The sequence below is a fragment of the Pleuronectes platessa genome, chromosome 4, assembly GCF_947347685.1.
Source record: "Pleuronectes platessa chromosome 4, fPlePla1.1, whole genome shotgun sequence".
Taxonomy (NCBI): domain Eukaryota; kingdom Metazoa; phylum Chordata; class Actinopteri; order Pleuronectiformes; family Pleuronectidae; genus Pleuronectes; species Pleuronectes platessa.
This window is the reverse complement of record NC_070629.1, coordinates 2,062,135-2,087,304: the sequence shown is the minus strand read 5'-3', so window position 1 is coordinate 2,087,304 and position 25,170 is coordinate 2,062,135. Positions and strand designations below refer to the sequence as shown.

The window sequence follows — 25,170 nt, the reverse complement described above, 5'->3', positions numbered from 1 at the left end:
TTTCAAAGACGGCGGTTCATAAGAACAAGGTCAAGCAGCAGACCTTAGGGACAACAAAGCTACAGACCAGCAGAGGACGTAAATGACTCCACACTCATTCGAATGTCACTCAACAAAAAAAGTGGCAAACAGGCTCCTTGGGGCAGGGCTGAAGTCGTTCAAAGCTAGAAAAAAGCCCTTCATCAACAAGAAGCAAAGAATAGCCAGGCTGAAGTTAGCAAAAGACCATAAGGTTGGACCATGGAGGATTGGAATAAGGTCATCTGCTCTGATGAGTCCAGTTTTCAGCTTTGCCCAACACCTGGTCGTCTAATGGTTAGACGGAGACCTGTAGAGGCTTACCATCCACAGTGTCTCGCACCTACTGTGAAATTTGGTGGAGGATCGGTACAAAGTTGTCCTTGAAGAAAACTTGCTTCCTTCTGCTCTGACAACTCTGAGGAGTGTTGTTTTTCGTGCAGGACAATGCTCCATGCCACACAGTGAAGGTGTGGATGAAGGACCACCAGATTAGGACCCTGTCATGGCCAGCCCAATCTCCAGACCTGAATCCCATTGAAAACCTTTGGAATGTGATCAAGAGGAAGATGGATGGTCACCAGCCATCAAACAAAGCTGAGCTGCTTGAATTGTTGCGCCAGGAGTGGCATAAAGTCACCCAACAACAATGTGAAAGACTGGTGGAGAGAATGCCAAGACACATGGAAGCTGTGATTGTAAATCAAAGTTCAACCCACCAAATATTTATTTCTGAACTCTTCCTTAGTTAAAACATTAGCATTGTGTTGTTCAAAAATGAATATGAACTTGTTTTCTTTGCATTACTCAAGATCACACTGCCTCTTTTTTGTTATCTTGACCAGATGTTATTTTCTGCAAATAAATGTTTAGTCTAAATGACAAATATCTTTATTTTGAAATTTGGGAATGATGTTTTCAGTAGTTCATAGAATAAAACAAAATATGTCGTTTTACTCAAACACATACCAATAAATAGCTAAACCAGAGAAACTGATCATTTTCAAGTGGTCTCTTAATTTTTTACAGAGCTGTATAACACATAAATATGGCCATATATTTACTTGTATGAAAGTAGTGCTGTGTACTCAAATAAATAGCGGTACTATAGAGTATGAAGCCATGCATCCTCCACTCCTGCAAATATTATTTTTCGCTTTTATTTTGAAATACATACAAAAAGTGTTGCAACCATTTATGTTTGTGATATAAATTCAACAAATAAACATTAAAACTCATGTGAAAGATAATTGTCTCTGTTTATTCTGCTATGAAACAAAATGTTTATCTGTCTATGACACTAACGTATTTACAACACTTCCCAAACCCATCTCAAAGTAAAAGCACTCCAACGTGTCACTTTCTGATACCATTAATATGTTCTAAGGTTCCAACAGGGCTTTGATTGTTATCGACAGGCCAGAAGATGCGCGTCGTCATACCGTAGAGTCCTGACATTTAGTTTAGTACATAATCTGACTTGTATTGAAGGAAATGCAGGAGATAAACCAGCTACTCCGCCGCCAGTAGCGGACACGCAGCGTGTGAAATGCAGACAACTGACACACTGTGGTGCAACGGCAGCCAGTGATTCCAGAGAGTTTCAGGGATCAAGAGTGAAGAACAACCAATAGATCACGATCAACGGGTTGGCAACCACTGGTCTAAAACAATTTTGATGTAAGACACAATGTATTTAAAAAAAAAACTTTCAGTAACCTCACGCAATAAATAGAAAAGGGAAACAAAACAACAGATACTTTGGTGGAAATCTGAAAAATTATGTGTGCAAATAGGCAGGACAGCAATATGAAATCAGTAAAATAAGTAAAACATAAAAATGTTTTAAAACGATCAGCATTAAAATTTTGGTGATTAATATTTATCTAGACATTGGCAGCAAGATTGTAATTATGACATGCCAAACCTAAACAACACATTACTATATGTGTGAAGACTGCACCATCTGTGTGAAGACTGCACCATCTGTGTGAAGACTGAAAAGAAAATAGGAATGTCAACTCAAAGGTGAAACCAAGCTTCAGCAACAAAGTAAGGAGGAATATTTAGTGTCAGACCAATCGAACACTTGGTCATTTTTTAAACAACTCTCAAGTAGCCTTTTCTTCTGCCATATAGTATTCTTGAGTAATTAGGTGTGGACAAAAGCTCACTTATTTGCAAGGAAAGTGCTGATGGTAGTCCTCAGAGATAAAAATCAATTAATTATAACTACCCTGGGGCAACAATAAATCACCCTGGGTATTTAACAGCACACAAAGGAGACCATCACAGCCATTGTCTGCTTTGTGTTGGATGGAATCTCTCTCTGATGATTTCATGTATCAGCTTCCAGGCTGAAAACCAACAGAAGAGTTTTCTCATTATCTGTAGCATGATTCAAGAGTTAAGGATCCTCTGACAAGAGAAAATATGTCAATAAAATACTGTGCTACTTGTAGGAAATACATGGAACAATATACACTATAAAATATATAGAGAGTCCTGCACACTACCTGGCACAGTTACATTATAACGGGGATGTGGCTTAATGTCTAGAAATACAAATGTAAGCACTTTTGTCACAAATTAAATGCTGATTTACTGGTACAGTTGCATGAAGACTTATCAATACAGCAATATTTACATCCAGTTTTGATTAGCTGTCATTAGCTACTACTCAAACCAAGCCAAGTAAAGGCCAATATATGGCTTTCGCAATCTGCAAGCCCACAAGGGTCTTTATGTCTGCAAAGGCCTGTGCATTTGCTAAAAACAGGATGCCTGCTTGTTTCAAGATCCACACTGTATGAACTGCATATCACATCCTTGGCCCAATTCTTATTAAGAAGTACAGCTCCTCTTTCACGCTGTCATTATATATTCACCTTATTTTCTAGTTTGTTACTGTTTGTGTCTCCTGCTGGCTACATAGATAGCGATATTTGGTTTGTATTTCATGACCTATATTAAAGAACAATAACACGCGTTCATATGGTCACACATGAATAAGTAGGAGTGGAGAGGAGATAATTTATTTCTATATTATATTATTTACATTTATATTTTCATCGTCATCGTAACTTCATTTACCACATTATGGAAATTTAATGGTTGATAAAATAAATATGAATAAGCGATTATGTACTATTTGTATCAAAAGTGAATGTCTTATTACACCTTTGAATATGATGACATTTTTTGATTGCATAGTGATGTCATGAAGACATCATTCCTTCCATATTATCATGACTAATGTTGTAAAGCTTTAGGTCGTGTCCATACGAGATACCCGGAAAAATGCTTTACTAACAATGCATGAAATCCTATTCTGACTTCTTTCAGACTCTTCATTGTAGGGGACCGGTGATAATGCAGAATTCAACAAAGACGGTTTACACTAATGTGGTTTGCACACTTACACACCCGGTAAGGAGCTGTGGGGTTACCAAGGTAACAAGTGCACTGGGTGTGGTTAAAAGCGGATGTTTTGGTGGCGCCCGGGAGTTCTCTGTGAGTGAATTGTTTGGTCAAAATAAACGCACGCCGAGAGACGCACAAAACAAGAAGATCTTCGGACTCCGTGATTCCCTCGACCCCTACAATTATATTATTTATATTTTCATCGTCATCGTAACTTCATTTACCACATTATGGAAATTTAATGGTTGATAAAATAAATATGAATAAGCGATAGATTATGTACTATTTGTATCAAAAGTGAATGTCTTATTACACCTTTGAATATGATGACATTTTTTTATTGCATAGTGATGTCATGAAGACATCATTCCTTCCATATTATCATGACTAATGTTGTAAAGCTTTAGGTCGTGTCCATACAAGATACCCGGAAAAATGCTTTACTAACAATGCATGAAATCCTATTCTGACTTCTTTCAGACTCTTCATTCGGCACTCCATTTGATAGCATATGATGTGGAATAACTTTCTAATAACCATAAGCTTCAGATTGTCTTGATAGCTTGATCAGTTATGAATATAAATTGTTTTGCGACCCATACCTTTGTTCAATCAATCAATCAATCAAATTGTATTTGTATAGCCCATATTCACAAATTACAATTCATCTCATAGGGCTTTAACAGGGTGTGACATCCTCTGTCCTTAACCATCAGCAAGAGTAAGGAAAAACTACTAAAAACCCTTTTAACAGGGTAAAAATACATAGAAACCTCAGAGAGAGACACATGTGAGGGATCCCTCTCCCAGGACGGACAGAAGTGCAATAGATGCCACGTGTAGGAAAACATCATCCAGATTTAAGTTTTTAGCAGCATTGATGAGGGTAAATATCCCGAAGGATAAAACCAACATGGCATGCCAAGCAGTCCCGCTGCTATCACAGTCCATGGTCAGCAAACAGCAGGACCACGATCCACCATCCAGACCAGAAGCCATTCCAGTCCTCAGTCACCGTCCACCGCCGCCCACCAGGACCCACCACGAGCCGTGGTCCTGGTCCAATGCCCATACCCAATGCCAACGCGACACAGGGTCCGCCACCAGCACCACGATCAGCCCACATGACACAGAATCCACCACACTGGATCCACCACCACGACCCCTGATGCGCGATCCAAAAACCGCAATCCATGGTGCGGCCACAGAGGCCCTGGATCTGCGGGTGATAAAGCAAAGGGATTCCGGGGAAGGGGGATAGGGATGGAGAAGAGGAAGGACAAGCTGGAAAAAGATGCTCTGAAAACATCATCAATAATCAAAGTCTCTAGCAGCATTTGATGAGGGTAGACATCCCGAAGGACAACCCCAACATGATATGCCAAGCAGTCCCGCTGCAATCACAGTCCATGGTCAGCAACCATCCAGACCACGATCCACCATCCAGACCAGACGCCACTCCAGTCCTCAGTCACCGTCCACCGCCGCCCACCAGGACCCATCACGAGCCACCACCGCGGTCCTGGTCCACCGCCCGTGCCCAATGCCAACGCGACACAGGGTCCGCCACCAGCACCACGATCAGCCCACATGAGTCAGAATCCGCCACACTGGGTCCACCACCGCGACCCCCGGTGCGCGATCCACAAACCGCAATCCATGGTGCGGCCACAGAGGCCCTGGATCTGCGGGTGATAAAGCTAAGGGATTCCGGGGAAGGGGGATAGGGATGGAGAAGAGGAAGGAGAAGCTGGAAAGAGAAGCTCCGTGTGTCATGTGTCATAAAATAGAACAAGTAACGTTCTACTTTTAGAGACTTTAGGGACGACAAGTAAGCTAGAATTCTTGGAGCGGAGCTCTCTAGTGGGTTTATAAGGTACTAACAGCTCTTTAAGGTAAAAAGGCGCTTAATTATTAAGGGCCTTGAAGGTGAGGAGGAGAATTTTAAATTCTATTCTAGATTTAACTGGAAGCCAGTGTAGCGATGCTAATACTGGAGAAATGTGCTCTCTTCTCTTTGTTCTCGTCAGGACATGTGCTGCGGCATTTTGGACAAGCTGTAGAGTCTTTAACGACTTACTGCTGGAGCCTGATAATAATGAATTACAATAGTCCAGTCTCAATGTAACAAAGGCGTGGATTAGTTTTTCTGCATCTTTTTGTGAAAGGACAAGGTTTTTATGTCCTTGAGACATGTTTGAAGTTTAGTTAATTGATTACTTTGTTCAGGTTTTATTGACAAATATAACTGGGTGTCATCCGCATAGCAGTGGAAATTTACCGAGTGTGTCCTGATAATGTTTCCTAGTGGAAGCATATATAATGAGAATAAAATTGGGCCGAGCACAGAGCCCTGTGGAACACCATGGTTAACTTTGGTGCGCACAGATGACTCATCATTAATTTGCACGAATTGGGAGCGATCAGAAAAATACTATTTAAACCAGTTAAGGGCGGTTCCATTAATGTTAATTAACTGTTTGAGTCTTTGTTGACGACTAAGCAAGGGAAAATCCATCTATGGATTGAGATTTTTACAGACACACACACCAGTTTTCATTTCGTTGACGAAAACTATGACGAAAAATATTCGTTAACGATCTTTTTTCCATGATGAAGACGAGACGAAGACGTAATGAAAACGGATCTTTGAAAATAAAGACTATGACTAAATCTATTTTAACTTTCGTTGACGAGACGAGACGAGACGAAAATGTTGGTCGTTGACTAAGTCACATAATGTTTTTAAACATCATCGTATCAGGCCGCCATGAAGTATCAGGAGCGGGTGAGTGAGTGAGTGAGTGTGTGTGTGTGTGTGTGTGTGTGTGTGCCCCAGATAGCGCACCGGTCCCGAGGCTCCGCCCCCGCCCCGCTCACTCGCTCAGAGAGACACAGTGAGATCAGAGCTCGTTCACATGAAGAAGCCGCTCACTGACTCACCGGCTGCTTTTTAACTATGGAAACAGTGAAAACACAGAGTTTCTCTGGTCTCAGCTGCTCAGAGATCAGCGCAGCAGCTTCTTGATCAGAGCAGAGGATTCAGGTGGTTTGTACCGAGCTTAAGTTTCTGTGTCCGCCTCCAGCCTGACCTGCTTTTCACATTTAAAACTAAATATATAATTTAAGTTATTAGGCTGCAGCTATATGTTTTTAGTTATTTCAAAATAGGGTACGTCTTATTTTTTTCCGACCAGTTCTCCGGAGGCCCATCTCTCACTCTCTCTTCCATACAGGTGCGGTCGTTAGTGAGATACTCACGCTGAGGAGGGGGGCCAAAGGGGAAAGGGGAAAAGTGGGATTCTTTAAATTAACTACTTCAATGGTTTTTATTAACACTGTTTTTAGTGCAGTGGGTAGATCAGTTGGACAGTGACTCAGAGGTGGTGAGTTCATGTCCAAGTGAGGGCAGAACTTTAATATTGCTTTTTCTTTGTCTTTCAGTGGGGGACTTTTGAACTCTTTAAATATCCAACTTTCAATGATTTTGAACAACAATTTGATTGGGTCTTCATCAGAGCCCAAACCTGAACAGATGTATTAGTGTGTATGCAGTGATAGTGATAGCGCCACCTACTGATCAGTGTGAAAATGAAGTGTGAGCCCTCTGTCCCAAATTTCTCACACTTCATCAGAACCCTGACCTGAACAGATCTATTAGTGTGTATGCAGTGATAGTGATAGCGCCACCTTATGATAAACTCTGTCTCTCTCTCAAATGGAAAGAGTCTCTTTGGAGCCGGCAGCAAGCACTACTCACCCATATTACTCGTTTAATTGCATATTAACAAGCAGTCACACAGAGATTAAATATGATATTCCACAACTGTTCCTCGTCGCCCCCACATCTTTCTTCACCTTTCCCATTATTCCCCGCTCACCCAAACCAGTTGAGACAGATGTCCTCCCAAATTCAGTCTTGTTCTGCAAGAGGTTTCTTCCAGTCAATGAGGGAGATTTATCTCTCCGCAGTCGCCAAAGTACTGCCTATTGAGAAAACTATTCGTTTTTTTTTATAATATACTGTACGGTCTCGACAAAACTAGGTAAGTGCATTGAGATTATGTTTGTTATGATTTTGTGATGTGCAAATATATTTGAATTGAATTTAGTCAACCAAAAGTCTACAATATTAAAGCAGCACAGTATATTTTACACATTTTACTAGAATTTCTGCCTACCAAGCCCACTGTCGTTGACAGTGATGTTTCAAGAAACATTGATTGGGATATTTGAAGCAGTCCACTCTCATCACAGCTGTCAAAGGCTAACAGTGGAGATCTGCTCTGCACTGACAATGTCTCCCTACACTAAGTCAAAAATCAATCTCTAATTGAGCGCTCTAACAACAATCTATACTGTCTCAAAACCCAAGTGACCACCGCTACAGATTTGGCAGTACACAGCCACTATGGTGAAATTGTAGTTTTGGGAATGTCTGAGTCTTTTTTTTGTTTGTAGTAGCAGTAAAATATGTTATGCTCAAATACAGACAAAGCTTATTTCTACTGGTGAAACCAGTTGTGAATCTGGGCTCCATATGCAGAATCTAAACTTTTTTAAATGTTGTTTTAGGTTTTGGAGTCATCAGCTCATTGTTCGTGTAACCATATTCATATGGTGATTTTTTTTTGTAAATATTTGTCTCAAGTTCGAATCCAGAACCTTCTTGTACTTAACACTTCATGACCGTGTCACCTAAATGGCAACTTCAATTCCTTAAATTGCTCATTAAACATGGAAATAATTGTTCTTTAAATAAAAACCATAATTACTTATAATGCTTGTTTTGACAATTCAGTTGAAGTCATAGAATAGTCAGTTTCATTGTATTGAAAGTCAGACAGGCAGGTGAGGACACTGTGTAAAGAAAAAGAAAATCTGAATAACACAACATGACACTGTAATCTAAAATATCCAGTCACCTGGTTGCACCTTTTATCATCTGCTGGTGTGCTAACTTCCTCACAATATGCAAGGGTCTGAAAAAGGATCTACTTCTCCAATAAATGTGAGAAACACTTAAATGCTGTTATTAATCTTGTTCCTGATCTTCTAAAGTGGTATAACTTACCCCGTTTCTGCATGAAACTGAAAAGGTCATCTAGGAACTCTTTGCGCTTTTCATCATCATCCAAGTCATACAACTGAAAAAGAAAGAAAGGACCAATGAATGATTTATTTAACATTTTCTTCAAAGAAATTCAACATCGTTCATCAGTGAAGTTTTGGGAGTTTCCTGTGTGTGGTTATTAAGGATTATGAACATAGACTGTATATAAAATGTGACGATAATTCTTTACTTCCTCCTAGAAATTAGGGACGAAATATTCCAGATATAAATGGTGTCATCTGGATTAATTTGAAGCCAGAGTCTATGCAATAGAAGGTATGAAGCCACAGTAGTAATGGTCTGCTGATACACATGCTCTACCACTCACGAAACAGTCTCAGCTATAAATCATGATATTTCAGCCGATTTTTATGATATGAAATAAATATTTAAAACTTACTGGGAAATTGAACAATTGGATCACAGAACCCATTATTGAGAAAACATTATTTGATGTGTATTTTTACTTTATAGTTTGGTCGATAATTGATCTGCTTAACATGGGGGAGGCTGGTGTTAAGACCTATGCTGCAGCCAGCCATCAGGGAACTGCTTTGGTTTCTTTGGGGTGCCATCATGTCATCCATATTTGTATACAGTCTATGATTGGGACCATAAACTTTCATCACCGATGTATAAAAGCTGCTGCTAATGATAATTAAGCTACTGTTGACAGTGGTCTGAATTACTGGCTGTTATTGTGCGCAAGTAAGACCAATCCGGCTATTCTGTTTGTTAATTCATTAGGTACATCCATCCTAAATAAGCTAAACCTAGAAATGTTGTTTTTGCAGTTTATTATGATTAACAACTTATACCACATTATATCTTATAACATAATTTTCAAAAATGAATTGGCTTTGCCAATTGATGTGTCTAAGGAGGGGTAGAGTGAGATGTTCTCTAACCAAAAGGTTTGCGGCTCGATCTCCAACATTCAAAGAATAATAAAATTAATAATAAAACTATATCAGATGTAATTGATATTCTGTACTGTAAAGTGCTTTGAGTGGTCATCAAGACAAGAAAAGCGCTATATAAATACAAAACCAAAACCAAGCAATTGTAATTGTTTTTTTGTTGATAAAATCTGTGAATTGCCAGTGGAGGGACACTGCTTCAGAAACAGATGTGGTTCGGGAACTTCTATTCTCAGCACACTGTAGAGATGCATGGTTTGATCATAACCTGCAGCTTCTGTAACTTATAAATAACTTACAGCATATCTTACAACCGACATTGCCTGCAATCATGATACAGTTTACCTTCTCATACACACACAGCCATTGTGTGTCATGTTCCATGTGCCATGCATTCACGCTCTGAATGTCAATATATTTGACCACTCAGATGGAGCACAGCTGCCCTTGATAATAAATAAAAGATATTCAGGTCATTGACAGTTACTTTAGTCCATGGGCCAGACCACATATTGGTAACATCTGGGGGGGCAAAACTTTACCTATACTAAGTTGTTTGTAGGACTGATATGAGTCTATTAATATATGATTAAAAGCAGCTTTTCATATTTTAGGGCTATATTACTGTTTTCACTGATCAGTGCTTTAGGGAAATTCGCCCAAATCGATAACGTGCTAATATCATCTTAATAGTGATATAATTTTGGTCATTAACTAAATTATTTGTATAAGTCAAATGTTGCAACTAATGAAAAGAATAAATTTAGATTTTTCATACATGTTTGTTGATATACACATACTATGTACAGTACATTGTTCTATTCGGTTCACCACAATCGTGCGCAGTTGAGCATTTACTTTCAGCTTCTGACAGAAGAGAAAAGAAAACTTAAGTTTCAGTCCTGAAGGAATGATGGAAGAAACCAGCAGCAAGCCTAGGAAGCAGGCAGGGATGACGTGCATCATCCATTGCTCCAGTGATGACTCCAACCTAGTGTCACCCTAGAATCTAGAATCGTGGCTGACTTTACTGAAGGCAGCACAAATCCGGCAACATGCCCCAATTTTGGACCTTGACGAAGGCCTGGGTGAGGTACCCCCAGTTCAATACCATCGGAAATGCCGCTCCTGGACTCATTCACCAAAAAAGCTGCCTCTGTTGAGCCTGCAGAACCACTTGCAAGAAGATCATCTAGAGATGCCCCGAGAACTTCAAGGGTACTTGAAGATCATTGTATATTCTGTCAGAAAAAAAGTAAATACCAGAAGAGTCAAAACCCCAGGGAACCGCTCATATTTGTTCAGAGTTGCGCGCTGATGATCATATCAGAACAGCTGCAACCAGCAAACTCGACCAGAGGATACTTGCTATCACGAGTAGAGAACTTGCTGCTGCTGAGGGGCATTACCATAGGTCCTACTACCATTGATACACGCGTGGTGAGTCTGTTGCAAGTTCTGGTGGAATGGGACAAGGAGAGAATGCAGAAACACAGTATAAGGCAGAAGAGAAACATGCCCATGAGGAACTGCTTGCATTTATCAGGAATGAACTCTTTTCCAATCCAGAGATAAGACCCATGACAGACCTGACGTCAAGACTAGTGTCGTTAATGGAATCTCTTGGTTTCAGCCAGGTCAAAGACTCGACCAAGAAACATCTTCGTTTCAAGTTGGAGACTGAGCTGGCAGGGTCCATCGGCATCTTATCTGACGACAAGGGAAGGCTACTTCTGTACCCAGACTGCCAAACAATGAGTGAGCTTGCCAAAACCACATACTCCTTGAAAATGGAGCTGCACCATGCCAGGGCCATCGAAGCTGGGTATTCTGTGAAGAAGGTAGCATTGCAGTTGAGGAATGAGATCAAGAAGCAAGACATCAGTCAATGGTGGCCACCTGATAAAGAGCAGGATGAAAACATTATTCCTGAATCGGTCACTCAGTTCCTGCAAACACTGCTGACCGGGGACTTTAAGTGCACAAAGCCATCTGAGAAAGTAAAACGACTTGCCACCTCTTTTGGTAGTGACTTGGTCTTTGCCGTCACAGCTGGCAATGTAAAACCAGCTAAGCACATTCTTCTTCCGTTCGCCGTAAAATCATAGAACATGCCAATTGATGTTAAGTGAGCATGGTGTACAAGTGTAGCATCCTCCAGACATATGCCCTTTCAGACCACTAATTAAACAGTTGTACATGTAATGTGTGTTTTGAAGTACAAGTAATAAGAAAAATAAAACAAAACTTCTTTACATGCCACAACATTGTTTGCCTGTATCATGTGTAGTTTCAACATAATTATTGTGGCCTAGTGGCCTAGGTTGATTATTTACGAACTAAGGGACTTATTTAGTTACATTTAACTTAATATTGTATTTGAAGAAAAAAAACACTAAATATTATTATTTGAAACTGCAAATTTCGCAAAAGTAGACTATATATCCTTATACAATTGATAATGTGAACTGTTCCAGTACATAGGAGGCCATTAAAAGTATTTGTTGGTGGGTTTATTTCAATGGAGACGCGATAATAGTATAATGGTACAGATATACATGATGACTGGACAATTCATCTTTCCGCATAGCAACTAGAATTTACCCACCCAGATGGTACCGATATGTGAAATTTCAGGTCTGGGCCCGTGGACTACTTCTGTCAATTAATTATTGTGGGAAGAAGAGAACAGCGAAAGAACAGAGGATTGCGAGGCGGCTCCGTCAAATCTTGCTCAACCTCCTCCAGACTCTATTCTACTGTGGAAACTTGTAATAATCACGTTTGCCTAGCTCTTTTATAGTTTTTATATAGTTTAAATGTTGATATGTTTGAAATAACACCACAATATCAACACTGATCATCCCATGATGATCAAGACTTTTCTTAACGATTTAAATCTTTTTTCACAACAGCACGTGCATTCAGGCATCCCGCTCCCCCCCCCCTCTCTCAAGCACACTCACTTGAGATAAGGAAAGATTACTTTATTATAACGAGTAGTGGCTGGTTATTACAGGGCAATGGGGTGACACCCCTCCATCATTCTGAGACAAAAAAGCCTGTATAAAATGTTGAATATAATTAGGTTAAGAAAATAATATGTTAACAGTACAATGCTCCTGCTTGCCCGTAAACTCATGAGAGCTTTCAACATAAAATGTTTTCCAAAAAAATAAGAATTTAAAATAAATTTTATAAATAGCCGTGGTGTACTAGAATTATGTTGGGAGGCAGCACGGAATTTGAGAGAGCCTGCCACCTAGCAATGCTCTGTGTAGGAAATACCCTGCAAAATTGGGTTTTTGCAGGGTATGTGTGCTTCACTTCCAATGCTCACTAAAGGTTTTAATCAGTCTAAATGTGATTTGAATAACAATAACGGAGTGGAGATCTTAGTGCATTGAGCTCTTTTGATCACATTGCAGTAGGGCTGCTCGATTTATCGAAATTTAATTCTGATTACGATTATTGGGTCAAACGATCTCCAAACCACTATAATCGACTTGAAACGATTATTTGCCATTTTTTTCGAAAGAGACGCGAATGCGCAATTCAGTCCTTCCTCCCAAGCATTCAACGCGGCCCAGCTGACTGGCACTTACTCTCAAGCAGCTGTAAAGTGGTGACTGGCGGTATTTAAAAAACAGCGTGAGTGGAAAATGGCAGAGGGAGGGCAGCCCCGTTTAATCGACAAAAAGGGTAAAAAACTTCTCATTAATGGGAACACTTCGGATTTGAAGAATCCGACGAGCAGCAGCACCTCACAATGTAGCGGCCATTCTCCAGGGCGCAGCCGCCTGACTGTTCACACCGGACCCGCGATTCTCCGCTTTTTGTTATATGTAATCCGTTCAATGTCGGGGTTCGGGAGTGAATGATGATGGTCCTCATATCCATGAGGCCATCCCCCACCCCTCTCTTTCTCTCTCTGTCTGTGTGCTTGTAGTGGGAGGGCAGATGGGGGACATTTCGATTTACCGGAACCGGAAGTGACTGGTACTTCCGGTCCAGTCATTTAAAGAATAAAGCATAAACTTCAGAATAAGGGCACATTAATAATCGTTTCAATAATCGCGATTTCGATATTGTCCAAAATAATCGGATTATGTTTTTTTCCAATCTACATGTAAAGACTGAAAATGCAATATATATAATATCTCAACATATCCTTGTTTCCATCTTGCCTGATGCCCTTAGTAGGTTTTAGTAACATTAGTTTCCTTATTGGCATATCTATAATGCTCCTCATTCTGCCTTATTCACTGGAGCAGAGGCAGAGTCAAAGAAGCTTTTAAATGAGCTTGTACAGCCACATAGAGCTGATGGAAATATGTTAGTGGCAATGTTCACTTTCAATAAGGCTCACAGCCATGTTAACAGGCCCAATTAATCAATACTGAGAGACAGAGGAATGACCTTTTGAATCAGTTGAGCCCTATGGACGATGCCCCTGTGATAATAACTGATCATTTAGAAGTATATTAGCTGTCACAAATATTAAAGGACCAGTGCAGGTCAGCGCTCAGGAGGAAACTGTAGGGGGTTTGGGGTTTGTAAAGGGGAAGGTTCTAGAGGGGGTACATGTGTATTTTTGTGGGGGGAGGGGGAGTCGTGAGCGCACTATGAGTGCTGCACATCAGGTGGTCTGTGGTGGAGGGAATATCGAAAGGTAAAGAAACAGCAAGTGGTTTCAAAAATGTTAAGTGCACAAATGCACTGCAGATGACAATACCACTGGATCAATTGTGAGGACCTTTGAGTGCAAAGGCACATGTGCAGAGACAATGACAAACATGTGCCAACAGAGGCAACTATAAGGACACTAAGAGAGCACATACCTCCACAAAGGCCCAACAGTCCCCTAATGAAACTATATTTAAATTAACTTTTTATATTTGGATCTGCACCACATGGCACAAACTAGTGAACTGCTTTCAGACCTGCACTGAACTCTGGATAATCTCGTGAAATTATACTCACACGCTGTATGTGAGAATGAAAATGTCCAAGTGAGAGGCTCCGGAGCCTCCATCCCTCCCTCCCCAAATCAGGATAATGTGAAACTAGTAAAAAAAAGGATTTGTAAAGAAAGCAGCCCCCTCAAGATGCCTGAATTTTATCATCAAATCCATGAATTGTTTTCTAACTAAATCAACATTAATGTTACAAAACGTCCCATCTCACACTGTTAAAGATAGTGAATTTTTTTTCTTAAATCCTCTCCCTGATCCAGATCTGCACCAACGATAATAATCAATAATGTAATTATAATAACTAATGGTTTGTTCTGTGATCCATACTGCATCCTTCCACAAAGTTTCATCAAAATCCATTCCAAGATGAGGATTGAAGTCTCATCAAGAGGGAATCATGTATGTCTGTATTGATTTTGGCGACCCAACACAGGGGTGGAGTTATTAATTATCATTAAAATTATGTTTAAATATATTTGTCAAAAAAGAAAGATTTCTGGTCTGACCAAGAAGAGACAATTAAATGCATTGTTGCATGTTTGATCGGATTTATCCTCTTTTTGACGAAAATAAAGATGTATCTGGTTGTGTAGATTACTTTGATTGAATGAGGCTTCGGTTGTGTTATAAGGACATTTTGTTGATCTGAAAAGTCAGAATCTGTAAATATCTTCTCAACTCTACAGCAGTCAACTAAACTCCTGTCTTTGTGCGTACGCACTACTCTTTCTCATACATACTTGTGTGTGTTTGAGAGAGAGAGAGAGAGAGAGAGAGAGAGAGAAAGAAAAGACATTTGCTGATGTGTGTTAGTGCAAGCATAAATATAAAAATACATTTAAAAATAATGTGGTAAAAAACATTTCAAGGGGGGTCTCCCAACCACAGCCAGACACCAAGCAGTTGCCACTAAACATTATTTATTTGCAGCAGAATAAACATAAATTCACTCAACTTAAAATGTCCAAGACAAAACCCTATCCATTGGCTTGGTTCGGCTCAGCCCTTGTCTCTTCAGTCTCTGTGTGCAGGTTAGTTTCTCTCCCTCTTGATAGCTTTTTCTTCTCCCTTTTAAACCTGAGGAGTAACCAGCTACCCAGAGTGTGTCTTTGTGGGGTCATTTAGACCCATAGAGAAGCTGATGTGTTTCTCCGTGTGCCGTTCTCCCTGACCAGGTCACGATGTCCCATCAAGCGCGTTTCACCGCAGAACAGGCTCTCCCATCAATCAATCAATCAATCAAATTGTATTTGTATAGCCCATATTCACAAATTACAATTCATCTCATAGGGCTTTAACAGGGTGTGACATCCTCTGTCCTTAACCCTCAGCAAGAGTAAGGAAAAACTACTAAAAACCCTTTTAACAGGGTAAAAATACGTAGAAACCTCAGAGAGAGCCACATGTGAGGGATCCCTCTCCCAGGACGGACAGAAGTGCAATAGATGCCACATGTAGGAAAACATCATCAATAATCAAAGTCTCTAGCAGCATTTGATGAGGGTAGACATCCCGAAGGACAACCCCAACATGACATGCCAAGCAGTCCCGCTGCAATCACAGTCCATGCTCAGCAACCATCCAGACCACGATCCACCATCCAGACCAGACGCCACTCCAGTCCTCAGTCACCGTGCACCGCCGCCCACCAGGACCCATCACGAGCCTCCACCGCCCGTGCCCAATGCCAACGCGACACAGGGTCCGCCACCAGCACCACGATCAGCCCACATAACTCAGAATCCGCCACACTGGATCCAACACTGCGACCCCCGGTGCGCGATCCACAAACCGCAATCCATGGTGCGGCCACAGAGGCCCTGGATCTGCGGGTGATAGAGGAGGCCAGCTTCTGGAAAGAGAAGCTCCGTGTGTCATGTGTCATAAAATAGAACAAGTAACGTTCTGGCGCACTAATTAGCTCTAACTATAAGCTTTATCAAAAAGGAAGGTTATAGTTAGTTATACTTAAACGAAAAGATGGTGTCTGCCTCCCGAACTGAAAGTTGTAGATTATTCCACAGCCGAGGGGCTTGATGGCTAAAAGCTCTGGCTCCTACTCTACTTTTAGAGACTTTAGGGTAGGCTTGAATTCTGGGAGCGGAGTGCTCTAGTGGGTTTATAAGGTACTAACAGCTCTTCAAGGTAAAAAGGCGCTATATTATTAAGGGCCTTGAAGGTGAGGAGAAGAATTTTTAATTCTATTCTAGATTTAACTGGAAGCCAGTGTAGCGATGCTAATACTGGAGAAATGTGCTCTCTTCTTTTTAGGTATTATTACTATTACTATTGTAATTAATTATTATCAAGCTCCAGCAGTAAGTCGTCTTTAACGACTTACTGCTGGAGCTTGATAATAATTAATTACAATAGTCCAGTCTCGATGTAACAAAGGCGTGGACTAGTTTTTCTGCATCTTTTTGTGAAAGGACATGTCTAATTTTTTTAATATTACGCAAGTGGAAAAAAGCGGTCCTAGAAATTTGACTATTAAAGGATGAATCAGGATCGAAGATCACTCCCAAGTTCCTGACTGTTTCATTGGAAGCAAGGGCAATGTCGTCTAGCGCAGCTATATCATTAGATAATGTATCTCTAAGGTGTTTGGGGCCAAGTATTATAACCTCTGTTTTGTCTGAGTTTAATAAGAGAAAATTGCGGGTCATCCAGGTTTTTATGTCCTTGAGACATGTTCGAAGTCTAGTTAATTGATTACTTTGTTCAGGTTTTATTGACAAATATAACTGGGTGTCATCCGCATAGCAGTGGAAATTTACCGAGTGTGTCCTGATAATGTTTCCTAGTGGAAGCATATATAATGAGAATAAAATTGGGCCGAGCACAGAGCCCTGTGGAACACCATGGTTAACTTTGGTGCGCACAGATGACTCATCATTAATTTGCACAAATTGGGAGCGATCAGAAAAAAAAGATTTAAACCAGTTAAGGGCGGTTCCATTAATGTTAATTAACTGTTTGAGTCTTTGTAATAAAATTTGATGGTCAATTGTGTCGAATGCTGCACTGAGATCTAACAGAACGAGGACAGACACAAGTCCCTGATCTGAGGCTATTAAAAGGTCATTAGTGACTTTTGCCGAGGCTGTCTCTGTACTATGATTGGCTCTAAACCCCGACTGAAAGTCTTCATATATATTATTTTCCTGGAGAAACTCACACAGCTGATTGGCTAAAACTGTTTCTAAGATTTTAGACATGAAGGGGAGATTAGATATTGGCCTGTAATTGGATAAAACCTCTGGGTCTTTTGAGTAGGGGTTTGATGACAGCTATTTTAAAAGACTGTGGTACATAACCTGATGATAATGACAGATTGATAATGTTAAGTAACGAACTATCAATTAGGGGCAGAATTTCTTTAAGTAATTTTGTAGGAATGGGATCTAAGATACAGGTTGCTGGTTTAGAACCTGAGATTATTTTGGTAAACTGATCACGGGTGATCAGAGAGAAGCTGTCTAAGTAATGGGTAGGATTCTCAGCCGTTTCTGAGATCTCTGTTGTTGGGAGGGTATTAGTGCCAATTGAGGGTAGGCGATGGTTGATGTTATTTCTAATAGTTTGAATTTTATCATTAAAAAAGGTCATAAAGATATTACTATTTAGGGATCGAGGAATACTGGGTTCGGTGGAGGTGTGACTCTCTGTCAGCCTGGCTACAGTGCTGAAGAGAAACCTGGGGTTGTTTCTATTCTCTTCTATTAGTTTTGAATAGTATCTTGCTTTGTGGAGAGCCTTTTTATATTCTTTAACACTATTCTTCCAGTTTATTAGATTTTCAACATGGTTGCTGGAGCGCCACTTCCTTTCTAGTTTTCTTGATAATTGTTTTAACTCATTTGTCTGGGAATTATACCACGGAGCTAATTTACTATGTTTGACATTTTTCTTTTTTAGAGGCGCTATTGAGTCTAATGTTAATGGTAATGAGTCTGCAGAGCTATCAACGAGGTGGTCGATCTCAATGGAGCTCAGGTTTTTAAAGAATTTGTTGTTTATATCTACTGCTAATACGGGTTTAAATGTAATTGGAATTATTTCCTTAAATTTAGCTACAGCACTATCAGGTAGACATCTAGAAAATGAATTTTTTATTAGTGGCATATATTCAGTTATTGAAAAATCAAAGGTTATTAAATTATGGTCTGATAGAACTGGATAGCGCGGAAGTACTGTTAAATTTTCAATTCCGACACCATACGATAATACCTAGTCAAGTGTGTGGTTACAACAATGAGTAGGTTTGTGCACACACTGACTGAAACCGAGTCAATATCTGTGCTCGGACTGAATGAAAATCCTCACACAGCGTCACAGCGCTCCTCCCCTTCACACACCGCTCTGCTCACTCACTCACAGAACAGCTCTCTGTCTCTCAGTCACTCAGGTTCGCGGGTCTTTTCCGTTAATGTTTAGGGTTTCTTCAGCTTGAAGTTTGTTTTTATTTCAGTTTGTACTTACTTATTAACCGTAGAGTTCTGTTAAACGTGGGTTCGTTCAGACGTGGTGCTGGTAGAAAGCGACTCGCATTGCGTCTCTGCCTGTCGGAGATTTTTCTTCTTTTTTTTTTTAAAACAGTTTTTTTTTTTTACTTCACACATTGAGTGTCTCACTACTCTCTAGCGTCTGGCTACTCTCTCTCTCTCTCTCTCTCTCCCTCTCTCGGCCGGTCGTTGGAGTTTTTTTTTTTTTTTTAAACCGTCAGTTGGCTCTAACCAGTTTTATTTTACTTCACGCACTGAGTGTCTGACACTTTCTAGGTAGTAGTGGTATAAAAAATATTACAAATTAAGCTACACACACACATTATATATATTATATTATATTATATTACATTTCACTTCATAATTGCAACAGCATGTGTTGTAATCATTGTTGCAAAACTTGTTCTGTAAATAGTTCGTTTGCTATTGTGATCAAAATCATTGATCTGAAGCTCAATGCTGATGCTGTCCTGTAATAGTTTTCTAATCAGCAATAAATATAACAATTTCTGATCAAGGGCTAAATCACACCCACTTCCAGGTTAGGCCCCGCCCACTCCGAGTACGGATACGGATACAGATAATTCATATTGTTAACAGATACAGATACAGATACAGATAACTCGCTCATCCCTAGAGTCTAGTATTGAAATAAATGCTACGCTAAGGCAATCTTTATTATTGTCAACATGAATATTAAAGTCACCAACAATAATAATTTTATCGGTCTTTAGGACTAAGTTTGATAAAAACTCAGGGAATTCCTTTAAAAATTCAGAATAAGCCGCCGGAGCAGGTAAACTACAGCAAATATGATTGGCTGTTGGTGGTTCCTGGACTGGCGTGGAAGACTAAGAACCAGACATTCAAATGATTTGTAGCAGAGTTTAGGTTTAGGATTAATTGATAGACTGGAGTTAAAAATGGCAGCAACTCCACCTCCTCGCCCAATTTCTCTAGGAACCTGTGTATTGATAGGACTGGGGGGAGTAGATTCATTTAGACTGACATATTCATCAGGATGCAGCCACCTCTCAGTGAGGGACAATAAATCTATGTTGTAATCGGAGACTATTTCATTAACTAAAAGAGCCTTTTTTGACAGTGATCTAATGTTTAAAAGACCACATTTAAAAGTCTGGGTTTCCTGTGTTGTTTCAGAGGTTTTTTTAATTTGTATTAGATTTTTGTGTGGAGTTCTCGCTCTGTTTTTGTTTAATTTCAATAATTTAATCGGACGGTGAACAGACACAATCTCTATGGGGTTGTGTGACTGATCCAGAGGGAGCGCAGAGAAGTGTTTAGCACTGCAGCTCTGCTTCCTGGTCCCAACTATGGGTTGTCATGTTATAAACTGAGTAATATTCCTAGATAAGAGAGCTGCTCCATCCCAAGTGGGATGAACGCCGTCTCTCCTAACAAGACCAGGTTTTCTCAAAAAAGTTAGCCAATTATCTATAAAGCCCACACCGTTTACAGGACACCACTTCGACAGCCAGCGGTTAAAAGACAACGTGCGGCTAAACATGTCATCACCTGTTGTATTAGGGAGCGGGCCAGAGAAAACTACGTTGTCCGACATCGTTTTAGCAAAAGCACACACGGACTCAACATTCACTTTATTGATCTCCGACATACGAAGCCGGGAGTCATTGCTGCCGACTTGAATTATGATTTTATTGTATTTACCTTTTTTAGTTTTAGCCATTAACTTAAGTTTAGATTCAATGTCGCCGGCTCTGGCCCCTGGGATACAATTAACTATGGTCGCTGGTGTCGCTAACCTGACGTTTCTCAGAACCGAGTAGCCAATAATCAGAGTTTGTTTATCAGCGGGTGCCTCGCTGAGTGTAGAGAATCTATTTGAAACGTGAGCTGGTGTTTCTTTAATCGTGGGTTTTTTAAGACTAGCACTATGCCCCCTCCGGACCGTCACCCAGGTGCCCTGGGCTCCCTGCTGCACGGGACTAGTCAGGGGGCTGCTAGTTAAGGCTAAGCTACGTGATAAGCTAGGTGGCTCCGCGGCTAGCGGTAGCCGGCTAACTACAGCTAACGGAGTTTCTAAGCTGCTGAGCCGAGCTTCTAAGTCGCTAAGCCTCGCCACCATTGCTACCAACACACTACATTTATTAGAAGTACCTCTACTGTTAAGGGAGGCAGAGGAGTAAGTAAACATAAGACCCATCAACAATCCTCTGATCCTGAAGAGGACGCGGAAGTGCAAGACCGATAACCTCGGACCTAGGATACCCTCTTGACCTAATGGAGATGGAAGTACAGAGGAGGATGATGGTCAAGCTGTCTTCTCTGATGAACAACCAGTACCACCCCCTGCAGGACACCATCACAATACTGGGAAGTTCCTTCAGCGACAGACTGATTCACCCTAAGTGTCTGAAGGAGAGGTAGCCTGACGTTGTCAGACTCACAATTCTAGTCAGAATGTGAGTCTGAGACCGCTCCATTGGGCTGTGATTAGTGGGCGTGTTTCAACTGACCAGGAAGTAAAATTCTTCTTCGCTCAATTGGATAGACCTACAACCAATCAGAGCAACGTAGTATGTGACGTATGCTAAGCAACGCATTGTGAGTTATTTACTAACGCCGGGTTCACACCGGACGCTTCAGCGCAGCGCCAAGCCTTAAATAACACCTGGCTCCCATCCACTCCCATGTTAAAACTTTGTGCCGGTCACACCGCGAGGCAGCCTTGGCGCAGCGCGTAGCTTCAGCCTCCGGTGTGACTGGCACAAAGCCGTGCAGCGATCTACTGGATCAACGGGTGATATTATTAGCGCTGCCCGGCGGTTCAGCGTCGCTTCAGTGTCCGTTGTGAACAGCCAAGCGCCGGGGCGATAGGGATTAGCGCGGTGCTTTGGCGTCGCCTCCACGTTCTGTGTTCCTCTTTCAAAATGAATGCGCTGTCGATGTCTTCTAAAACAGACTCAATGGCAGCATCTACACATCTCAGCTCGCCAGCGGCAGGCATGTTTGTTGAAAACGAATTCAACCCAAGGGCACTTTGATGACGTGGTTGATTACATTACCGTTGATAATCTGTCAATCATTGTATAAAGCCCGCCCTGACAATCTGATTGGCCCGGTCGGGCCATAATTTTTCCTCAACGGAGCGACTCCAGACCGAACTGCCTGACCTAAAATGTTGTGGGCGGGGCTAAGTTCGTCTGGCATCCAGGCTAAAGGAGAGGTATTGCTCAAAGTAGAACTACATGCTGATCGTAGTGGTAATGGCGGATCCTGTGTCACGTTGGCATCATATAATGGTGGTGGACCATGACCGAGGCGGCGGCTGTTGATGGATCCTAATAAGCGGCAGTGGACAATGACTGTGGACTATAGTGGCACCCGATCTGGATGGCGGATCATGATCTTGCTGGCTGCTGACCATAAACTATGATTGCAGCAGGACTGCTTGAGATATCGTGTTGAAGTTATCCTTCAAGATGTTGACCGTCATCAATGCTGCTAAAAACTTTAATCTTGATGATGTTTTCCTACACCTGACATCTATTGCACTTCTGTCCGTCCTGGGAGTGGGATCCCTCACATGTGGCTCTCTCTGAGGTTTCTACGTATTTTTACCCTGTTAAAAGGGTTTTTAGTAGTTTTTCCTTACTCTTGCTGAGGGTTAAGGACAGAGGATGTCACACCATGTTAAAGCCATATGAGACGAATAATGATTTGTGAATATGGGCTAGACAAATACAATTTTATTGATTGATTGATTGACAAGCACCCATTGGACTGCACTTTAACTCTGGTTTAACTCTCTTAACTGTGCAATGTTAATTCTGTCTTTGCAATACAATGGATAATGTACTACAATTCAATGTATACCTGTATATTCAGTACTGCATACCTGTATATTCAGTACTGCATGTTACTTATTTGACAAATGTGAAATCTTCATCATTGGCCCAAAATCAATCACCACCTCCTGCCAAAAGTTCTCCCTCCCAATCGACGGCTCCACTGTTCCCGCATCCACACAAATCCATAACCTCTGTGTCATCTTCGACACAACCCTCTCCTGTGAACACCACGTCAACCACATCACAAAAACAGCCTTTTAATACCTAAAAAACAATTCCCAAATATGCCCCTCCCTCTCCTCTTCAGCCACTGAAACACTCATTTCCCGCCTTCATCACCTCACTACTCGACTATTGCAATTGCATCCTTTTTACAGTACATCTACCAAGTTTATCAACAAATTACAATACATCCAAAACTCAGCTGCCCAAAGAATATTCAACAAAGAATACAATTTAAAATTCTCCTCATCACATAAAAAACCCTCCACAACCTTGCCCCCTCTTACCTCTCTGACCCCGTGCACTGACACAATCCCACCCGCAACCTCAGATCCACCAACACCTACCTTCTCACGCATCTTACCCTGTCAAAGCAACTAACCTGGGGGACAGGGCCTTCTAAAATCGCTGCCCCCTCCCTCTGGAACTCTCTACCCTAACACCTGAGACATTCTCCCTCACTCATCTCCTTTTTAAATCTGCTTTTAATCGATGATTTATTTATGTAGGGGAGAGCGGGGTAATGTGGGACATTTTTTACATTTGCTCCCCTCTAGGCGAGCTAAAATGATATATCAGTAAAATGTACACATTTCCCATTAATTTAGGATATTTTCTAGCAATGGAAATGATCAGAATGTCTTCAGGAAAAAGGGCAGTGAAAATATGATTGTTTTAAAAAAAGTGGTCTCGTGTCCCACTTTTCCCCAGCTACGGGGTAAAGTGGTCCACTTACTTTTTCCACTTTAAAACTACCATAACAACACATGATGTAATAGTTAAAATCCCGACAGCTAGATTGACCACCACTAGTATCTGACTAGTAACAGAATCATGGGGATTGGTCAATTAAGCACATTTATGATTATTATGATTCATGTGATCTCTTGCACACCCTAGCTTACAGGCACATTGTTTCTCTGTCCAATTGGCTGGGACAGGGATATTGTTTTTCTCTGCGTATTCAAATGCCAGTTCACGGCACTTAACTGGAGCAAGACCATGGAACTGGTCAGCTAGTTGTTTCAAGAGTTTGGCAAGCTCCTCCTCCATCTCATCTGTGAATATTCTCTTTACCTCAGCTACTGCACCCAAGGCTACTGATTTTACTTTCCCTTTCTCTTTTTTCTTTATGAATCTTTTGAGGGTTGTCTTATCAATATTTCTATCCCTTCCAGCTTTTCTTAAGGATTTCTTTCATTACATGACCTCAGCGGTTGCACTCTCCATCTCTGCGAGGGGTGTTTGGCCCCAGGTTGTCTTCCTGGTGTATAGTTTCTTGGCATGATGGCTTTTCTACAATGTTTATGACATTAAAAATAAAAACATATGTAATGTAATATAACACTAAAATATGTTTAAGACTAAACTTAACTTGTGCTTCATCTTAACAGCATTTGTCCCACTTTACCCCACAGCCACCGTTTTAGAAAAAACAACATCTCTTACCAATTCAGGCTGATCTTCAGCTAGCATCAATTACATGGTTTTATATGTTGGACGTTCACCAACGTTCATGTATGATATAAGTTTTTCTACCTGAAGCAATTTGTTTTTACACAACAGTTGATTAAGTTCAAAGCAAGAAAATCTACTTTTACATGCAAAAATCTCATTTTTGTGAAAAAACGTACTTTCCACAGCACCAGCACCAACTTCTGCTTCATGGCAAGGGGGGGATAGGGGGGGCTTGAAAACATAATGGTCAAATTACCACAAATGTGAACCGTTGCCTAGATACAGGGAGTGTTTCACATGACCCGATGTCCCACATTACCCCGCTCTCCTATTGTAATTGTTTTTAATGTAAAATGACTGTCTTTTAACTGCTATTATGTTACCTTATTGGTATTATTTTTACCATGGTAAGTGCCTTTGAGTTCCTTTTAAAAGCACGAAACAAATAAAGTGTATTTTAATATTACTTAATGATGCCTATTTTTTACTCTTGCTGCTTTAGTATTGCAAATTTCCCCATTGTGGGACTAATAATGGATTATCTTATCTTGTGTTCATCAATCAATCAAATTTGATTTCTAAAGCCCATATTCACAAATCATATTTTGTCTCATAGGTCCCTCTCCACGGACAGACAGAAGTGCAATTGATGCCACGTGTAATGGAGAACATCAGAAAGATAAGGGTATTTACAGCATTGAT

General features: G+C 40.8%; 1 protein-coding gene across 1 annotated transcript in view; it reads right to left on the bottom strand.

Moving 5' to 3' along the window:
- arid3c (AT rich interactive domain 3C (BRIGHT-like)) overlaps positions 1 to 25,170 on the bottom strand; it is a 93,205-nt gene that overhangs the window by 19,308 nt on the left and 48,727 nt on the right. Inside the window, exon 3 of the mRNA XM_053421807.1 lies at positions 8,516 to 8,588. Coding sequence (XP_053277782.1) covers positions 8,516 to 8,588 — 73 coding nt within the window. The remainder of the gene's footprint in view (positions 1 to 8,515; positions 8,589 to 25,170) is intronic.